This window comes from Mustela lutreola, chromosome 14 (genome assembly GCF_030435805.1).
Source record: "Mustela lutreola isolate mMusLut2 chromosome 14, mMusLut2.pri, whole genome shotgun sequence".
NCBI classification, from domain to species: Eukaryota; Metazoa; Chordata; class Mammalia; order Carnivora; family Mustelidae; genus Mustela; species Mustela lutreola.
This window is the reverse complement of record NC_081303.1, coordinates 1,614,328-1,630,764: the sequence shown is the minus strand read 5'-3', so window position 1 is coordinate 1,630,764 and position 16,437 is coordinate 1,614,328. Positions and strand designations below refer to the sequence as shown.

General features: G+C 38.5%; 1 protein-coding gene across 4 annotated transcripts in view; it reads left to right on the top strand.

Annotated features, from left to right (window-relative positions):
* The window catches only part of NME7 (NME/NM23 family member 7), a 276,360-nt gene that overhangs the window by 117,961 nt on the left and 141,962 nt on the right, over positions 1-16,437 (top strand). For 3 of the 4 annotated variants that reach the window (XM_059145681.1, XM_059145682.1, XM_059145684.1), the window contains exons 9-10: positions 1,973-2,041; positions 7,870-7,971. In XM_059145681.1, coding sequence (XP_059001664.1) covers positions 1,973-2,041; positions 7,870-7,971 — 171 coding nt within the window. Of the gene's footprint in view, positions 1-1,972; positions 2,042-7,869; positions 7,972-10,116; positions 10,896-16,437 lie in introns of those variants that run through there. The other variant, XM_059145685.1, reaches the window with a different exon arrangement.

The window sequence follows — 16,437 nt, the reverse complement described above, 5'->3', positions numbered from 1 at the left end:
ACAGCAAAGGAAATAGTCAAATAAACAAAGAGGCAACCCACGGAATGGGAGAAGATATTTGCAAATGACAGTACAGACAAAAAGTTGATATCCAGGATCTTTAATGAACTCCTCAAACTCAACACACACGAAACAGGCAAACATATCAAAAAATGGGCAGAAGATATGAACAGACACTTCTCCAATCAAGACATACAAATGGCTATCAGACACATGAAAAAATGTTCATCATCATTAGCCCTCAGGGAGATTCAAATTAAAACCACATTGAGATATCACCTTACACCAGTTAGAATGGCCAAAATTAACAAGACAGGAAACAACATGTGTTGGAGGGGATGTGGAGAAAGGGGAACCCTCTTACACTGTTGGTGGGAATGCAAGTTGGTGCAGCCTCTTTGGAGAACAGTGTGGAGATTCCTCAAGAAATTAAAAATAGAGCTTCCCTATGACCCTGCCATTGCACTCCTGGGTATTTACCCCAAGGATACAGATGTCGTGAAAAGAAGGGCCATCTGTACTCCAATGTTTATAGCAGCAATGGCCACGGTCGCCAAACTGTGGAAAGAACCAGGATGCCCTCAGCGGATGAATGGATAAGGAAGATGTGGTCCATATACACTATGGATTATTATGCCTCCATCAGAAAGGACGAATACCCAACTTTTGTAGCAACATGGACAGGACTGGAAGAGATTATGCTGAGTGAAATCAGTCAAGCAGAGAGAGTCAATTATCATATGGTTTCACTTATTTGTGGAGCATAACAAATAGCATGGAGGACAAGGGGAGATGGAGAGGAGAAGGGAGTTGGGGTAAATTGGAAGGGGAGGTGAACCATGAGAGACTATGGACTCTGAAAAACAATCTGAGGGGTTTGAAGTGGCGGGGGGTGGGTGGGAGGTTGGGGTACCAGGTGGTGGGTATTATAGAGGGCATGGATTGCATGGAGCACTGGGTGTGGTGAAAAAATAATACTGTTTTTCTGAAAATAAATAAATTGATAGCTGTAATAATTAAAAAAAAAAAAACATTGATCTAACTCTAGGCCTGTGACCTAGCATAGTTGGCTAGAGTACATGCTTGGTGAAAACAAGAATAATAATTAAGAAAAGGATTGATTGAACCTATGAGGAAGGCATGGTAGTTTAGTGGCAATCACAGTCATTCAGTTTTGGAGTCAAGAAGCTCTATTTCTGAATTGCGGGTCAGCTGCCCTCTACACTTACGAGTCTGCTGGCCAGTGAGAACGTTATTATTTACCTCAGTGGTTTATTTTTGGAGTTAAATGAAATAACCTTAGGCAATGCCTTCTGGAATTTTCAGGGCAAATTGTAAGTACATAATTTATATATTCTATTATTTTGTTATATAAAATATATAGCAGGTTGTGGGACTATAGGATAAAACACTGAAATCAAGCAAAATTCACTAGCTACGTTGCCTAAGAAATAAATCCTCCCAGTTTGAATTATTTCCCGGGTAGGCAAAAATTTCTCAGTGATCTTCATTTCAGGTGACAATAAAGAAACAAAATAGGGGACAAAATATTTTTTTTCAGAGGCTATTTTTTTCAGATATTTGCGGTCTTAGTTCTTGAGACCCTAGGACTTAATGTAATTTTATTTATTATTATTTATTAAAAGATTTTATTTCTTTATTTGACAGAGAGACATCACAAGTAAGCAGAGAGGCAGGCAGAGAGAGAGGGGGAAGCAGGCTCCCCGGTGAGCAGAGAGCCTGATGTAGGGCTCGATCCCATTACCCTGGGACCATGACCCCAGCCGAAGGCAGACACTTAACCCACTGAGCCACCCAGGTGTCCCTAACAACACTTTTTTGAGTACTTAATTTGTGCAAGGTTTATATTTTAAAGTAAAGACAATCTATCCAAGGGATCATAAAAGCTGAGTGTGGTTCATTTATGTTCTTTGGCAGTTGGCTTGATAAGTTTTGTTTTGTTTTAATCCAGTTCAGCATGGATCGAGTTAATGTTGAAGAGTTTTATGAAGTTTATAAAGGAGTGGTGTCTGAGTATAACGTAAGTATCAAAGTAAATGTCAAGCACTGGTACCAAAGACAGTTTGTGTATCTTAAATCTGGGATATCTCAGTGTAATTTATAATCATGAAAGTAGTCACAAGTCCGCTAGTTGCCGTCTGGTCGTACCTAGTGACTGAGGCATTCTTATCTCTGATCTCTGAGAGCCACTAGATCAGTTTTTGAAAATCTTATTGTTTCATTTGTGAAAAAAAAAAAAAAATACCACAGTGCAAAAAAAAAATTGCTGGGATGTTGACACATTTGGACAGTCTCTATGGAGTTTATCATATTCTCAGGGTGGAAGACTCTCCAAAATGCCTTAGAAACTTAAAAGCGAATAATTACAGTATAACAACATAGCAGCATTTAACGTCTACCTTAATGATATAAATGCAGGTAGAATCATCTGAAAATGTGACTGAGTCTGAAGAAATAAAATTTAGAAGGAATTGGTCAGAAGGCAATGAAATATGTTCTTGTAAACAAATGACTATATTCAAATAAGCCAAATATTGCTCCTTAAAATAAAACATGGTAGATATTTGATCAAAATCAGTTTCCTTCCCCCTCTTTGTAAAAGTATCTTAGATACCTTTGTGCTGGTGGGCTGCCTCCTCATCTACATTTTTGACAGATTTGACTTCTTTTTTTTTTCTTTTTCCCACATAAAGTTCATTGTTCTTGACAATAAGACTAGATTCTCCTTCCCACTTCTCTATGACTTTTCCTTTCAGCCTACCTTAGAAAGGACAAGTGCACTGGTCTGAGAACTGGCCTGAGCCTTTGTCTTATTTAGCCCTACAAAGTCAAGACTATGACATCTTTTTCATGTTCGGCATACTCGCAATTTCCAGCCTATTTAGAGGAACCGGGGTGGTTTCCTTCTGTTACAGCTTCCCGAACCTTCATCTTGTGAGCTGCTTCATTTTAGAGTTATGCCTTTTCTTAAATTGGAAGAATTTTAAAATGTGTTATCTCTTAATTCAATCAGTGACAGACTTTCTCCATTTTTTAAATCTCTCTTTTATATATTTTCCTTCTTTTTTTTTTCAATTTTACCTTAAAAATTTTGGTTGAGAACCGCTGCCGTCCTCCGTTCAGGTTATGTTACAGCTCTACCGCACGTAAGGTAAACCGTGGAGACATATCTTTTGATCATCCACTTACATTTTCATGCCATATCACATGGTATTGAATTTGGTAACAGATAGTTGAGGGCACTAGTGTTGTGCACACATCTGAGGTAGGCCATATTTCCCTTTGGAAAATAACTAAAAAAACCCCTCATCTCTGACTTAATGTCTCCTATATTGTGCTTTAAAGTACTATACATGCAATTTATTTTTATGTAATATTTATTTAATCTTAGGGTTTTTTTTTCTTTTGATTTGGGGGATTCTAGAGTAAAAACAAAAGCATCACTGGTTAGATGTGTCATTTTCCCTAAGAAATCAGGGATCTGAATGACAGTAGCAATATCACACTGTAACGTCAGGCTGTGCCAGAATGAATGGTGCTGATGTGCTTTCTTCTGTATGATACTCTCAGTAAGACAGTCTCTGGAACCACTGTTTAAGTCTCGTGATATTAATAATGGAGTATATGGGCTGTTTGGGAAGAAAAAAGCTACATTATTTCAGTGTTAGCCTTGTCAGCCATATTTAGGAATGCTTATCATTTTTTATTCAGCTTGAAATGGTTTATTCAGTGTAAAACAAATATTCCAAATCATGATTGGTTTAGCATATTCTGCTAATGGGAGAATGGACTATGTACGTGAACCAGAACATTACCTAGGTACCTTTATGAGATGTTCTGTGTTTATATGATGTAAAACTCCATTGAAACTAAGGAAAGTTTCTTTGAGAATTTTCTCCAGAGGGAAATAAGAATGTTTTCATCCCAGTAGTATTTTGTTAAAGTGACTAATAGTCTTATGAATATTCTTATTCTAGTGCTTTTTAAAAGTGCTTTTTGCATTTATAATTCAGTTTTGTTTAGAGGAAGTTGCGTGAGGATCTGTATGTATACACTGCACGTACCTGCGGTGAAGTCTCTGTCAATGGTTCACTGGGGACACCAAAAGTCAGGTAGCAGGTACTGAGTCTCACTTGTTGTTGTGACTGTTGTATTTCCCAGAAGGCCTCTTACTTCTCAGGACAGTTGATACTCAGGACTCGAGTTTAAGCTCAAGGAAGAGGTAAATATTTAAACACTGCATATGGTCTAATTCAAGAAGACCCTGTGAAATCATCTGAAGAGGCAACATAGTCTAAAGGGACAAAAACGTGTGATTTGATTCTTACTCTGACTTCTTTTTTTATTAATTTATTTATTTGATAGAGAGAGAGATCACAAGTAGGCAGAGAGGCAGGCAGAGAGAGGGGAGGGGAAGCAGGCTCCCTGCTGAGCAGAGAGCCTGATGTGGGGCTTGAGCCCAGGATCCTGAGACTGTGACCTGAGGTGAAGGCAGAGGCTTAACCCACTGAGCCACCCAGGTGACCCTTGATGGAGTCCTTTTTCCAACCTGTTTTTTCTGTCCATTATGTTTGTTTTTTGTTTTTCTTTTTTTTAAGATTTTTATTTATTTATTTGACAGACAGAGATCACATGTAGGCGGAGAGGCAGGCAGAGAGAGAGGAGGAAGCAGACTCCCCGCCGAGCAGAGAGCCCGAAGCGGGGCTCGATCCCAGGACCCTGGGACCATGACCTGAGCTGAAGGCAGAGGCTTTAACCCACTGAGCCACCCAGGTGCCCCTATGTCTGTATTTTTAATGGTATTTTTGATAAACCCTGAAAGACAAGCAGAGAGGCAAAAGAAAGAAAGGCAGGCAGAATTCACCCTCTCTTTTTGGATGGCAGGTTCCTGCTGCCTTCTGCCCCTACTGAGAACTGGACTCTTGACATTGATGTGTGAGCAGTACTTGAGTGTCCTGAGATAGGAAATCAGACTCAACATAATTATCCATAAGAAATCAATTACATATGACCTTTGCAAAATAGCAAAGTGACTTCAGGGGGATCCCTTTAGGAATTCTAATGAGTAGAGTTCCGTGTGCTGTATTAATCGTGACGCTCTTTCCTTCCTCTTTTAACTTCTGGCATTTTTGTTAAGTGTGATGACTGAGTTCCAATGAATATTTAAATACTGTTCTGTAAAAAATTACCTTTATTTTGCTTGGTCATTGTGTATCATAAATTCTCCAAAGTCGTTGGAGTGGCTCGCACGTCCCTGAGGGGTCTGAGCCTCTCTCTCCCTGCTTTCCTATGGTCTCGCTTCGGCTCCTGAGACCCCTCGCGTGCTGATCTTCATACACACAACTGCACTTCTGCCTCAGGGTCTCGGTGTTTATTTTCACTTCTTCCTGACGTACTTTCTCCATGTACAGAAGAAAAGAACATTTGTTGAGTGTCCCAGACACTGTGAGAGCCACTTTTCTTCGTGTTTTTCATCATACCACTTCGCCTATAGCTAGGAACCTTCAAAGAGTTTGCTTCTTCCATGTCCCCCTCCATATGTGCCATGGTTGTCACATGTTTTCATTTCTATTTATATGATAAACCCTCTAATGCATTTTTAATATTTTTGCTTTAAATAATCGATTATCTTTCACACCAACTAAAAAAGTGTATTTTATATTTACCTACATGTTTACCATTGTTTTAACATTTTGCTGCTGGTAGTGAATTCTCTCACATTTTGTCTGTCTGAAAAAGTTATTTTTCCTTCATTTGTGGAAAATATCTTCCAGGGAGCCTGGGCTGCTCAGTTGGTTAAGTGTCCAGCTCTTGTTCCAGCTCCGGTCGTGATCCCAGGGTTGTAACGTTGAGCCCTGCATCAGGCTCTGCTCTGGGCGTGGAGCCTGCTTACGTTTCTCTCCCTCACCCTTTCTCTCTTCCCCTCACTGCCCTTTTCCCTCGCTCTCTCAAAAAACAAGCAAACAAAAACCTTTCTACCTGGGTATAGAAGTACAGATTGACAAATTTTTGTTGTTGTAATTTACATCTTTCTTCTACTGTTTAATGATTTCTTTTTTGTGGAGGATTATTTTAAGGGATTTTTGTTATTAGGGTTTTTTGGTTTTAGTGAGATTAATTATTGGCTCACTGTACTCTGCATGTATTCTCCTTGGACTCTGTTGGATCTGTTGGCTTATGCATTTTATCAAATTCTTGGAATCCTTATCTGTTCCTCACCCCTTTTTTCTTTTTCTGGGACTCCCAATTACGTGCATATTAGACAGCTTGTCGTTGGAAAAACAATTACCATGGGACATTTTTATTTAATCATCTTTCTCTCTGTGCTTGCTTTTGAGTAATTGGTATTTCATGTCTTCAATATTATTGTCTTTCTGCAGTATTTTGTTTTGCTCATCCCATCCAGTGTATTTAATTCGGATGTAGTTTTCATCGCTAGAAGTTCCATAATGATGCCCCATTATTTATTTTTATTTTTAAAAAGATTTTATTTATTTATTTATCTTTGAGTCTTTTTAGTATCATTGATTTTCTCTGCACCGTGTCTGTTTTCTTCCTCTAACTTGCATATATAGCCTGTTTTAACATTCTATGTAGCCAACATCACTTCTGCCATTGCTACATCTGTATCAGTTTATTGAGTTTTCTTCTAGTGATGGTTCATATATTCTTATTTCTTTGCATGCCTAGTAATTTTTATTGGATTCTGGATAATGTGAAATTTATGATGTTATGTGGTATGTATGTCATGTTGCTTTGAAGAGTTTTTGCCATCGTTTTGGCCCTCACTGAAGTTATTAGGATCAGTTTGATCTTTTGAAGGCTTGCTTTGAGGCTTTTCAGGAGGGGAACAGAGCACTCGGTACATAAGGCCAAGTCTTACGGTGCAGTGCTCTTCTGGAGGCTCCACTGGTGTGCTGTGTGCATCAGGCACGTATGGCATCAGGGCTTCCCGCTCCCACTAGTGGAAGTGCAGAGTCCTCTCAGTCTCGTGCTCTCTCTGTGAATGGTTTCACTTCACTGCTTCTGGCAGTGCTCTTCTTGGCTTTGAGTAGTTTCTTCCGCACATATACAGACTCCTAGCCAGAGACTCAGGTGAACTTCTCTGTAGATCGCTGTAGCTTACTTTCCCTGGGTTCTCTCACGTCCTCTCGTAATCTGTCTTGCACATTAGAATGTAGCTAGAGCGACAGGGTCTCCCCGATCTCCTGTCTTTGTTTCTTCTGCTCAGTGAGGGTAGGGTGTTGGGCTCTGTTGTGTTTCCTGTCTGTGTCCCGTTGTCTGGAAAATACCTCCAGGAAGTAAGATGGGGCAGTCGTATGGCTTCCTTCGTTTGGTTCTCTTCCATCAGGAATCATAATGCTGTGCTGCTGTTTGAGTCCTGCTGTTTCGTACGTACTGTCTCATTTCTAGGTGTTCAGTGTGAGAGAATCTCGTCCCTGTTTTCTTCATTTCTGAAAATGATTATGATTTTAAAAGTATCTTTGGAAGAAACATTTCAAAACTTATATCTTTAGAAATGTTCATTTGATAGGACTTTGTGTAAGAGGAGAGGCCTTTAAAAGGAACATGTATTAGATGCTCATTTCATGAGTGAAAGTGTCAAGTGCTAAAGCCCTGCATTAATGTGATGCAGTGGTAGGAGCTGGACGAGGGAACGTTTCTAAAACACATTTTTGCAGGAGAAATGGACAGGATTGGGGAGCTGCTTGGCATGTGGGGCCAGGAGGATTCAAAGATAACTAAGATTTTAAGATTTGGGGAATCGTGATGGAATTAAAAGAGGATGAGCAAAAGATTATTAATTTTTACCAATGTTTACGTGTTCTTTGATATTGTACATCATAGGAGATGGTGACAGAAGTGTGTTCCGGCCCTTGCGTCGCAATGGAGATTCAACAGAGTAATCCTGCAAAGACATTTCGAGAATTCTGTGGACCTGCTGATCCTGTAAGTTGGTGTTTAAAATACTAATCAAGCTTGTTTTATTCACTAGCTAAGTATCTTAACAGGTTTTTTTGTTTGTTTTCGTTTTTTAATTTTTTAATAAACATATAATGTATTTGTATCCCCAGGGGTACAGGTCTGTGAATCGCCAGGTTTGCACACTTCACAGCACTCACCGTCCCACATGCCCTCCCCAATGTCCATAACCCCACCACCCTCTCCCTTAACAGGTTTGATAGTTTTAGTTTGTTCTTTGAAAGAACTGATATAAAAATGGCTAAATCAGATGAATTTTTATTCAGAATAGCATTTTGAAAAATTTCTTATATAATATTCCAAGAAAAAGTAAATTTTTTGTTAGCCTAGTAACATAGGATAGGACGAAAGCTTTATTGTGGCATTTTCTTTTATTATTTCTTCTTGCTATATTGTCTAGATGAATAAATTTGTCAACCCCCCTGGTAGAAATTATTGAAGATACTAATTATCCTTGGACATTGGGGGACTCTAAGTAAAGCTCTCAGTGTACAGAATATTGACACGATGGCCTCATACTGTAAATGCGAGCCCTGGCACTCACGTGAAACCTGGTATTCTCCAGTACGCTTTCCATTTTGCTTCGGGTTTTCTTCATACAGACATCAGGTGGAAAAGGGTGAAGAGGAAGGGGATGGACCTGAAAAACAAAATTAGCCTTAGAGCATGTATGAGCAATCTCCCTGCAGATGTTAAACGCTGAGTAGTAGTAGGGGAAGCATTACTGATTTCAAACACTGTAATTTAAAAAAAGATTTGATTGATTGATTGATTGATTGATTGGAGAGAGAGCTCATGAGCCAGGGGAGGGGCAGAAGGGGAGAGAGAGGGACAAGCATACTGCACGCTGAGTATGGAGCTGACCCGGGGCTCGATCTCATGACCCTGAGATCATGACCGGAGCTGAAACCAAGAGTCTGATGCTTAATGTGTTGAGCCACCTAGCTGTCCCTAACTATAATTTAAATTCATTCTCTTTTCTTTATTTTACTATCCCTTGTAAATAGTTTGTTGGATATGAGTGTCCAGTTTACTTAGTCCAGCAGCGTTTGTGGAGTTCGCATAGATGGTGGGTAGTAAGTAACAACACCTTTTAAGAAATCAGCTCGTGTGAGTGCTTGCTGCCAGAGTAAGTGTGTAGGGGAGAGCAGCACACCTGTTCTCAGAGACGGAAGAGCACACGCACGTAACGATCTTTTAGAACACTTGCAGGGAAACTTACGGTAAGGACTAAAATATTATTAGTTCAAGTAAAATGTAAATGTTGAAGGACTGTCTAGTAAAAGGAGCAAATGATGTGACCTGGAGAAAATTGGGAAAACTTACTCAGAGGAAGAGAGTTGTGCATAGGGATTTCAAAGACGAGTGAGGGCAGGAAGAGAATGGGGAGGCCTCTGAAGCATGTGGAGGCTGCAGTGAAGGCATTTACAGACTTGCTGTGCTGTACAGCAAGGACATTTGCTTCGTTCAATAGGAAGTGCATACCTGAAAGCACAAGGAAATCAGTTATTTTAGACAGAGGAAATAAGGTAGCAGATGCTGGTAGAGATGAGTGTGGGGTGGATGGCCTTAAAGGCCAGGCTAAAACTGTGGGTTCTGTGTGAGCGGGATTCCAGGTGGTGGGAAATAGCAGTTCCTCGTATTTAGCTTGATCGTGAGCATATGGAGTCATTCTCTTGATGAAACAAGAGCGAACTAAATTGGAAGAGTTAAAGGTAGGGGCTCTAGAAGCAGTTATGGGCAGACCTGGTGACACCATTGTTATTTTTAATTATTACTTTGTTATGTTAGTCACCATACAGTACATCATTAGTGTTTGACGTAGTGTTCCATGAGCCATTGTTTGCACATAACACCCAGTGCTCTAATGCAATATGTGCCCTCCTTCATACCCATCACTGGGCTAACCCATCCCCTGCACCCCTCCCCTCTGAAACCCTTAGATTGTTTGTCCCAGAGTTCATAGTCTCTCATGGTCCATCTCCCACTCCGATCCCCCCCATTCATTTTCCCTCCATCTCCTCGTGTCTTCCGTGCCTTTCCTTATATAGTTCCACAAATAAGTGAAGTCATATGATAATTGACTTTCTCTGTTTGACTTATTTCACTCAGCCTAATCTCCTCCAGTTCCATCCATGTTGGTGCAAATGTTGGGTATTCATCCTTTCTGATGGCTGAGAATATTCCATTGTATATGTGGACCATCTTCATTATCCATTCTTCTGTTGAAGAGCATCTTGTCTCCTTCCACAGTTTGGCTATTGTGGACTTCACTGCTATGGACATGGGGGTGCATGTGGCCCTTCTTTTCACTATATCTGTATCTTTGAGGTAAATAATCACTAGTGCAATTGCTGCATCATAGGGTAGCTCTATTTTTAACTTTTTGAGGAATCTCTACAGTGTTTTCCAGAGTGGCTGTACCAGCTTGCATTCCCACCAATAGTGTAAGAGGGTTCCCCTTTCTCCACACATCACCAATATTTGTTGTTTCCTGCCTTGTAAATTTTTGCCATTCTAACTGATACAAGGTGCATCTCAATGTGGTTTTGATTTGAATTTCCCTAATGGCTAATGATACTGAACATTTTTTTCATGTGTCTCTTAGCCATTTGTATGCCTTCTTTGGGGAAATGTCTGCTTGTGTCTTCTGCCCATTTCTTGACTGGATTATTTGTTTTTTGGGTGTCAAGTGTGAGAAGTTCTTTATCGATCTTGAATACCAGCCCTTTATCTGTAGGGCTGATGAAACCATTAGAAAAAGGGTTGGCAGTACCTACTTTCTATCTTTCAAGGGAGAAGGAAGAGTAGAAATAAGAATTAAATGTGGTTGTGAAAAAGAGTGATTATTAAAATGTGATCTGATGTAGAGGACCTTAAGAGAAAATGGTGATTGTTGAGTGTTTATTGATTATTAGTCATAAGAAATTAGAAAGGGATACTCTTTGGTTACATGAATAAACAGATCTTGATGTTTGCTATTTTGTATGGCAGTCTACTCTAAATCGCCAGTGTCTAGTCTATTCCTGTGTTGTATTAAAATAATTTAGAAATTCATTTCATCACTCTGTGGTCATTTCCATATCTAAAGAGAGACTGTGGGTTACAAAACATATAAATATAGTTAGTGTGTGGGAAAAATGCAAGGTATGCCATGGCCATACAATTAATTTTTGATAAGTTAATGAATAGACTGGCTTATATTTTCATGTTTTTTATTTATTTTTATAATATAAATATTATTTATTAAATTAAATGTATTAAGTTAAATTAAATGTATTAAATTAAATGTATTAAAATATAATACATTTTATATTTCATTATATTTCATGCCTAAAATCTGATATTGTCATTATTTAAAAATATTTCATCTCTCAAAGTGAGTTCTTTTTTTCTTTATTCCTTTATAAGATGTGAAACTATTTCTTAAGTTGATTCAAAGGAAGCTTCAGTCTTCCAGTGACCGTTAGACTGCTTGGTAACTATGTATGTTGTGGATTGACATCACTTTCATCATCGATGTCCGCACTATTGGCAGGTTCGGTCTTTTATAGCTGGAAGGAAGCACACATTGTGTATGAACAGAATTTATTCCAGTCTCTCTAGAAGTGGTTTGCAAGATGGGTTGGTTCACAGCACAGGTCACTGGTGGGGAAGGGTATGTTAAACTTTCTGCTTTTATTTATTTACTATATAAAAAATAAGAAAAATTAAGTTTTTAAAAAATTTAATGTATAAACTAGTAAGAGTGCATTTATACAACCTGTTAAAATATATACATGTTTTGATGTATTTACATATTTGACTGACAGGGGTGTTTGAAAAATATTGGAGTCTACTGCATAAAAGGGAAAAAACATTACAACAGGTTTCTTTACAATCAGAGAAGCACTCCCTCACCACACCATCTCCTGCAGAAATCTCTTTAGACAGAAAACCTGATTTGCCTCTGGAAGAGGTTCTGATAGCACCTGCTCAAGAATTGCACTGTTGAGTAGTTTGGTAGTTTTCCTGCTGAGCCAATCATTGGGAAACTGAAAATCATCAAAGAAGTGGTAAATTATTTGGAAAAATTGTGCAGAATATATTTGTTCTTGGACTGGGGGGGTACGACAAACCAAATAACCTCACATCAGTATGCCTTATTTTATGAAAAGTATGTTTTTTGTTTTGTTTAGTTTTGTTTTAAATTAATTTATTTTCAGAAAAACAGTATTCATTATTTTTTCACCACACCCAGTGCTCCATGCAATCCGTGCCCTCTATAATACCTACCACCTGGTACCCCAACCTCCCCCACCCGCCACTTCAAACCCCTCAGATTGTTTTACAGAGTCCATAGTCTCTCATGATTCATCTCCCCTTCCAATTTTTCAAACAGAGAGAGTCAATTATCATATGGTTTCACTTATTTGTGGAACATAACAAATAGCATGGAGGACAAGGGCTGTGAGAGAGGAGAAGGGAGTTGGGGGAAATTGAAAAGTATGTTTGTAAAATATTTTATGTGAAGGATCTTATTTAAGGGAATCTGAATTTTTGGTGATTACCTGTCCCCACGTGCTGGTATACTCTGATAACCTTTACACCATGGCCAGGTTGAAGTAAGAGTTAAATATTTTCATACACAAAACGTGGCTCTCGAAATTTTTTAAAAAATATTTTATTTGAGGGGCGCCTGGGTGGCTCAGTGGGTTGGGCCTCTGCCTTCGGCTCGGGTCATGATCTCGGGGTCCTGGGATCGGGCCCCGCGTCGGGCTCTCTCCTCAGCGGGGGGGCCTGCTTCCCTTCCTCTCTCTGCCTGCCTTTCTGCCTACTTGTGATCTCTGTCTGTCAAATAAATAAATAAAAATTCTTAAAAAAAAAAAAAAGAGATTTTATTTGACACAGAGAGAGAGATCACAAGTAGGCAGAGAGGCAGGCAGAGCGAGAGGGAGAAGCAGACTCCACGCTGAGCAGAGAGCCTGGGCTCCGTCCCAGGACCCTGAGATCATGACCTGAGCCGAAAGCAGAGGCTTTAACCCACTGAAAATTCATTTCATTGTCAGAATAGTATTCCATCCGTTACTGAGTAGCCTTTGCTGATTTTAGGATTAAAGTATCATAATACTGATTTTAGGATTAAAGTATCATAATATTTTGAAATGGATGTTTCTTTTTCATGAATGTGCAGGGAGTTGTGGTAAACTTGGAAGAGAAGTGCTTGGGAGCTGATGTCTGTTTGCTTCTGTCATCTCCTGACTTCCTGGTTACGTTCCTTTATTCCCTGAAGACTGCAAACCCTTGATTATAGTCGTTTCTCTTCATCCCAGCGCTTATTATCAACTTGGGCACAATAACATCCATGTGAAAGACTCACCCAGCGCTTGGCCTTGGGACTGAACGGACCATTTCTGTCATTGATCTCGAGTCAGTCAGCTTCCCAGTTTTCTTCCACGGCCGGTCCTCTCTGTGTTGACAGCCGGAGCAGACACACCTCTGTAATCTTAATCCCTAATACAGTAACGTCTCCCATAGCTTTCTGCTCCCCTGGTTCTCTCCACCATCTTCACAGAGCAGCTTTGACTTGACTGAAACCTCTAGGCTTTGGACCCTTCCATTTTCTGACACTGTAATGCCACTTTCTGAGTCCTTTGTTTGGTCAGCCTAGACGCCATCATTCATATCTTTGCCTTTTTGATATCATTCTCAGCATCTTTACTCTCTTGTCCTTGGTCTACACTCCCAAACCCCCAAATTTAGATCAATTCAACTATGTGTCTACCTCGTGCTTTTATACACACACACACACACACACACACACACTGAAAGGTTCTAATAGATGAATGTTATACTGTTGTATAGATTCATGTTGATAAAAATGATCTTTAAACTAAGCTGGACCAGTTACTGCCCCCTAGAAATCTTGCCTCATTATTCTTCTTCCCTTTCTGCTAATTCTCATAATAGTGATTTTAAACCTCCGTTATTTTCCTCAGCCCTTTTACATTTCATCCTCCTCTCCATAAAAAGATAGCATTATCTTCTATTTCATAGAGAAAAATATGGCTAATAATTATGAACTCTTAAATTTCTGCCTTCATACCGTTTATTTCTGAACTCATGCTCATCTCCTCATCCTAGTCCCAAGGAAATGTGTTTTTCTTCTCTCTCAAAACTCTCTACCTATTCTTTGTCCTTTTCCTCCTCCACTTTGCTCTATTCTTCTGAATTTGTGTTTCTTAAATAATACATTTTTATTGTGGTTATAAAAGTAGTACATGGCTATTATAGAAAAATTAGAAGTGAAATGAAGTTTAAATAAAGCAAATGTGGTCCGTACTCTTATCACCAAGAGTTACTGATTTCATAAGTAAAATTTGAATCAAAGTGAGTATACTGCTTTGTAGGTCATGATACCCTAAATAATACTGAGCTTTTTCTCATGTCATTAGACAATCTTCAGTGATACGATTTTGATAGATTGACTGTATGTCATTTTATGGTGTAAAATGCCTTTTTTTTTAAAAAAAAATATTTATTTATTTCACAGAGCGAGAGATCACAAGTAGGCAGAGAGGCAGGCAGAGACAGAGGGGGAAGCAGGCTACCCCCTGAGAAGGGAGCCTGATGTGGTACTCGATCCCAGGACCCCAGGATCATGACCCGAGCCAAAGGCTGAAGCTTAACCCACTGAGCCACCCAGGAGCCCCTGTAAAATGATTTTTATAAAATAATATTTAAGATAGGAGTCCATTTTCATTTTTTGGCATGTGATTTTCCTGTTTGCTTAACAGTATTTACTGAAGAGATGATCCTTTTCTTACTCAGTATTCTTGGCTTCTCTGTCAAATATTAGTTCATCAAATATTAGTTGATTAGTTGATGTGAGGGCTTATTTCTGTGCTCTGAATTCTTATCATTGTTCTATGGTGTCGTTTCTATGCCAGTACCATACTGTTTTGATTACTATAGCTTTATAGTAGAGTTTGCAATAAGTGACTCCCAACTTTGTTTTTCTTTCTCCAAATTGTGTTGGCCATTTGGAACCTTTTTTGATTCTATACAAATTTTAGGATTTTTTCCCTATGTCTATGAAACGTGTCCTTGAAATTTTAATAGAAGTGATATTTAATGTATAGATGGCTTTGGGTAGTATGGACATTTTAACAATATTCATTCTTTCAATTCATGAACATGGGATATCTTTCCATTTGTGTCATCTTCTGTTTTTTTCATCAGAGTCTAAGAGTTCTCAGTATGTAGGTCTTTTCCCACCTTGGTTAAATTTATTCCTAAGTATTTTATTGTTTTGATGCTATTGTGAAAGAGGTTTATTTTCATATATTGTTACTGTATAGAAATGCAGTTGATTTCTGTATGTTGATTTTTGTTTCCTTCAACATTGCTGAACTTACTATTTTAACGCTTTTTAGTGAAGTCTTTAGGGTTTTCTATATGTAAAATCATATCCACAAACAAAAACAGTTTTACTTCCTTTCTAATTTGGCTGCCTTTTTCTATTTCTTACCTCATTGCTTTGGCTAGAATGTCAATTACTGTGATAGAGGAGCGGTGAGATTGAGCATCCTTGTTTTATTCCTTATATAAGAGAAAAAACTTGAGGCCTTTCACCATTGATATAATGCTTGCTGTGGCCTTGCCAAATATGGCATTTACTATGTTTCTGATTTACTACCAAATTTTCTTGAGAGTTTTTAGTCCTGAAAGGAAGTTGTATTTGGTCAACTATTTTTTCTTCATCTATTGGGATGATTATATGATTTTTTTCTTCTAGTCTGTTAATGTGATTACTATCTTATTGATAGGTGTATATTGATTTATCCTGGCATCTCAGGTATAAAGCCCACTTGATCATGGCATGATTGAATGTGGTGTTGAATTCATCTTGCTAATACTTTGTTGAAAATGTTTGCCTCCATATTTATCAGGGTTATTGGCCTGTAGTTTTCTTTGCTTGTAGTGTCATTATTTGGCTTTGAGATTAGGGTAATGCCATCTTCATATAATGAGTTTGGGAGTACTCCTTCCTTTTCAGTTTTTTGGAAGAGTTTGAGAAGGGTTGGTGTTAACTCTTCTTTAAATATTTGGTAGATTTTACCAGGAGAATTATCTGGTCCTGGGCTTTTCTTTGTTGGGAGATTTTTGATTTCTCATTCAATGTCATTATTGGTATCTTCAGATTTTCTATTTTGTTATGATTCAGTCTTAGAAGTTTTAATATTTCTGGGAATTAATCAGTTTCTTCTAGGTTGTCTAGTTAATTGGCATATAATTATAATAGTTTATTTGATTCTTTATATTTCTTTGGTATAAGTTGTAGTATCTCCTCTTTCATGTCTGGTTTTGTTTATTTAAGTCATTTCTCTTAGTAATCTAGCTAAAGGTTTGTTGTTTTTTTTTTTTATCAGTTCAAAAAAAGCAGGTTTTGGT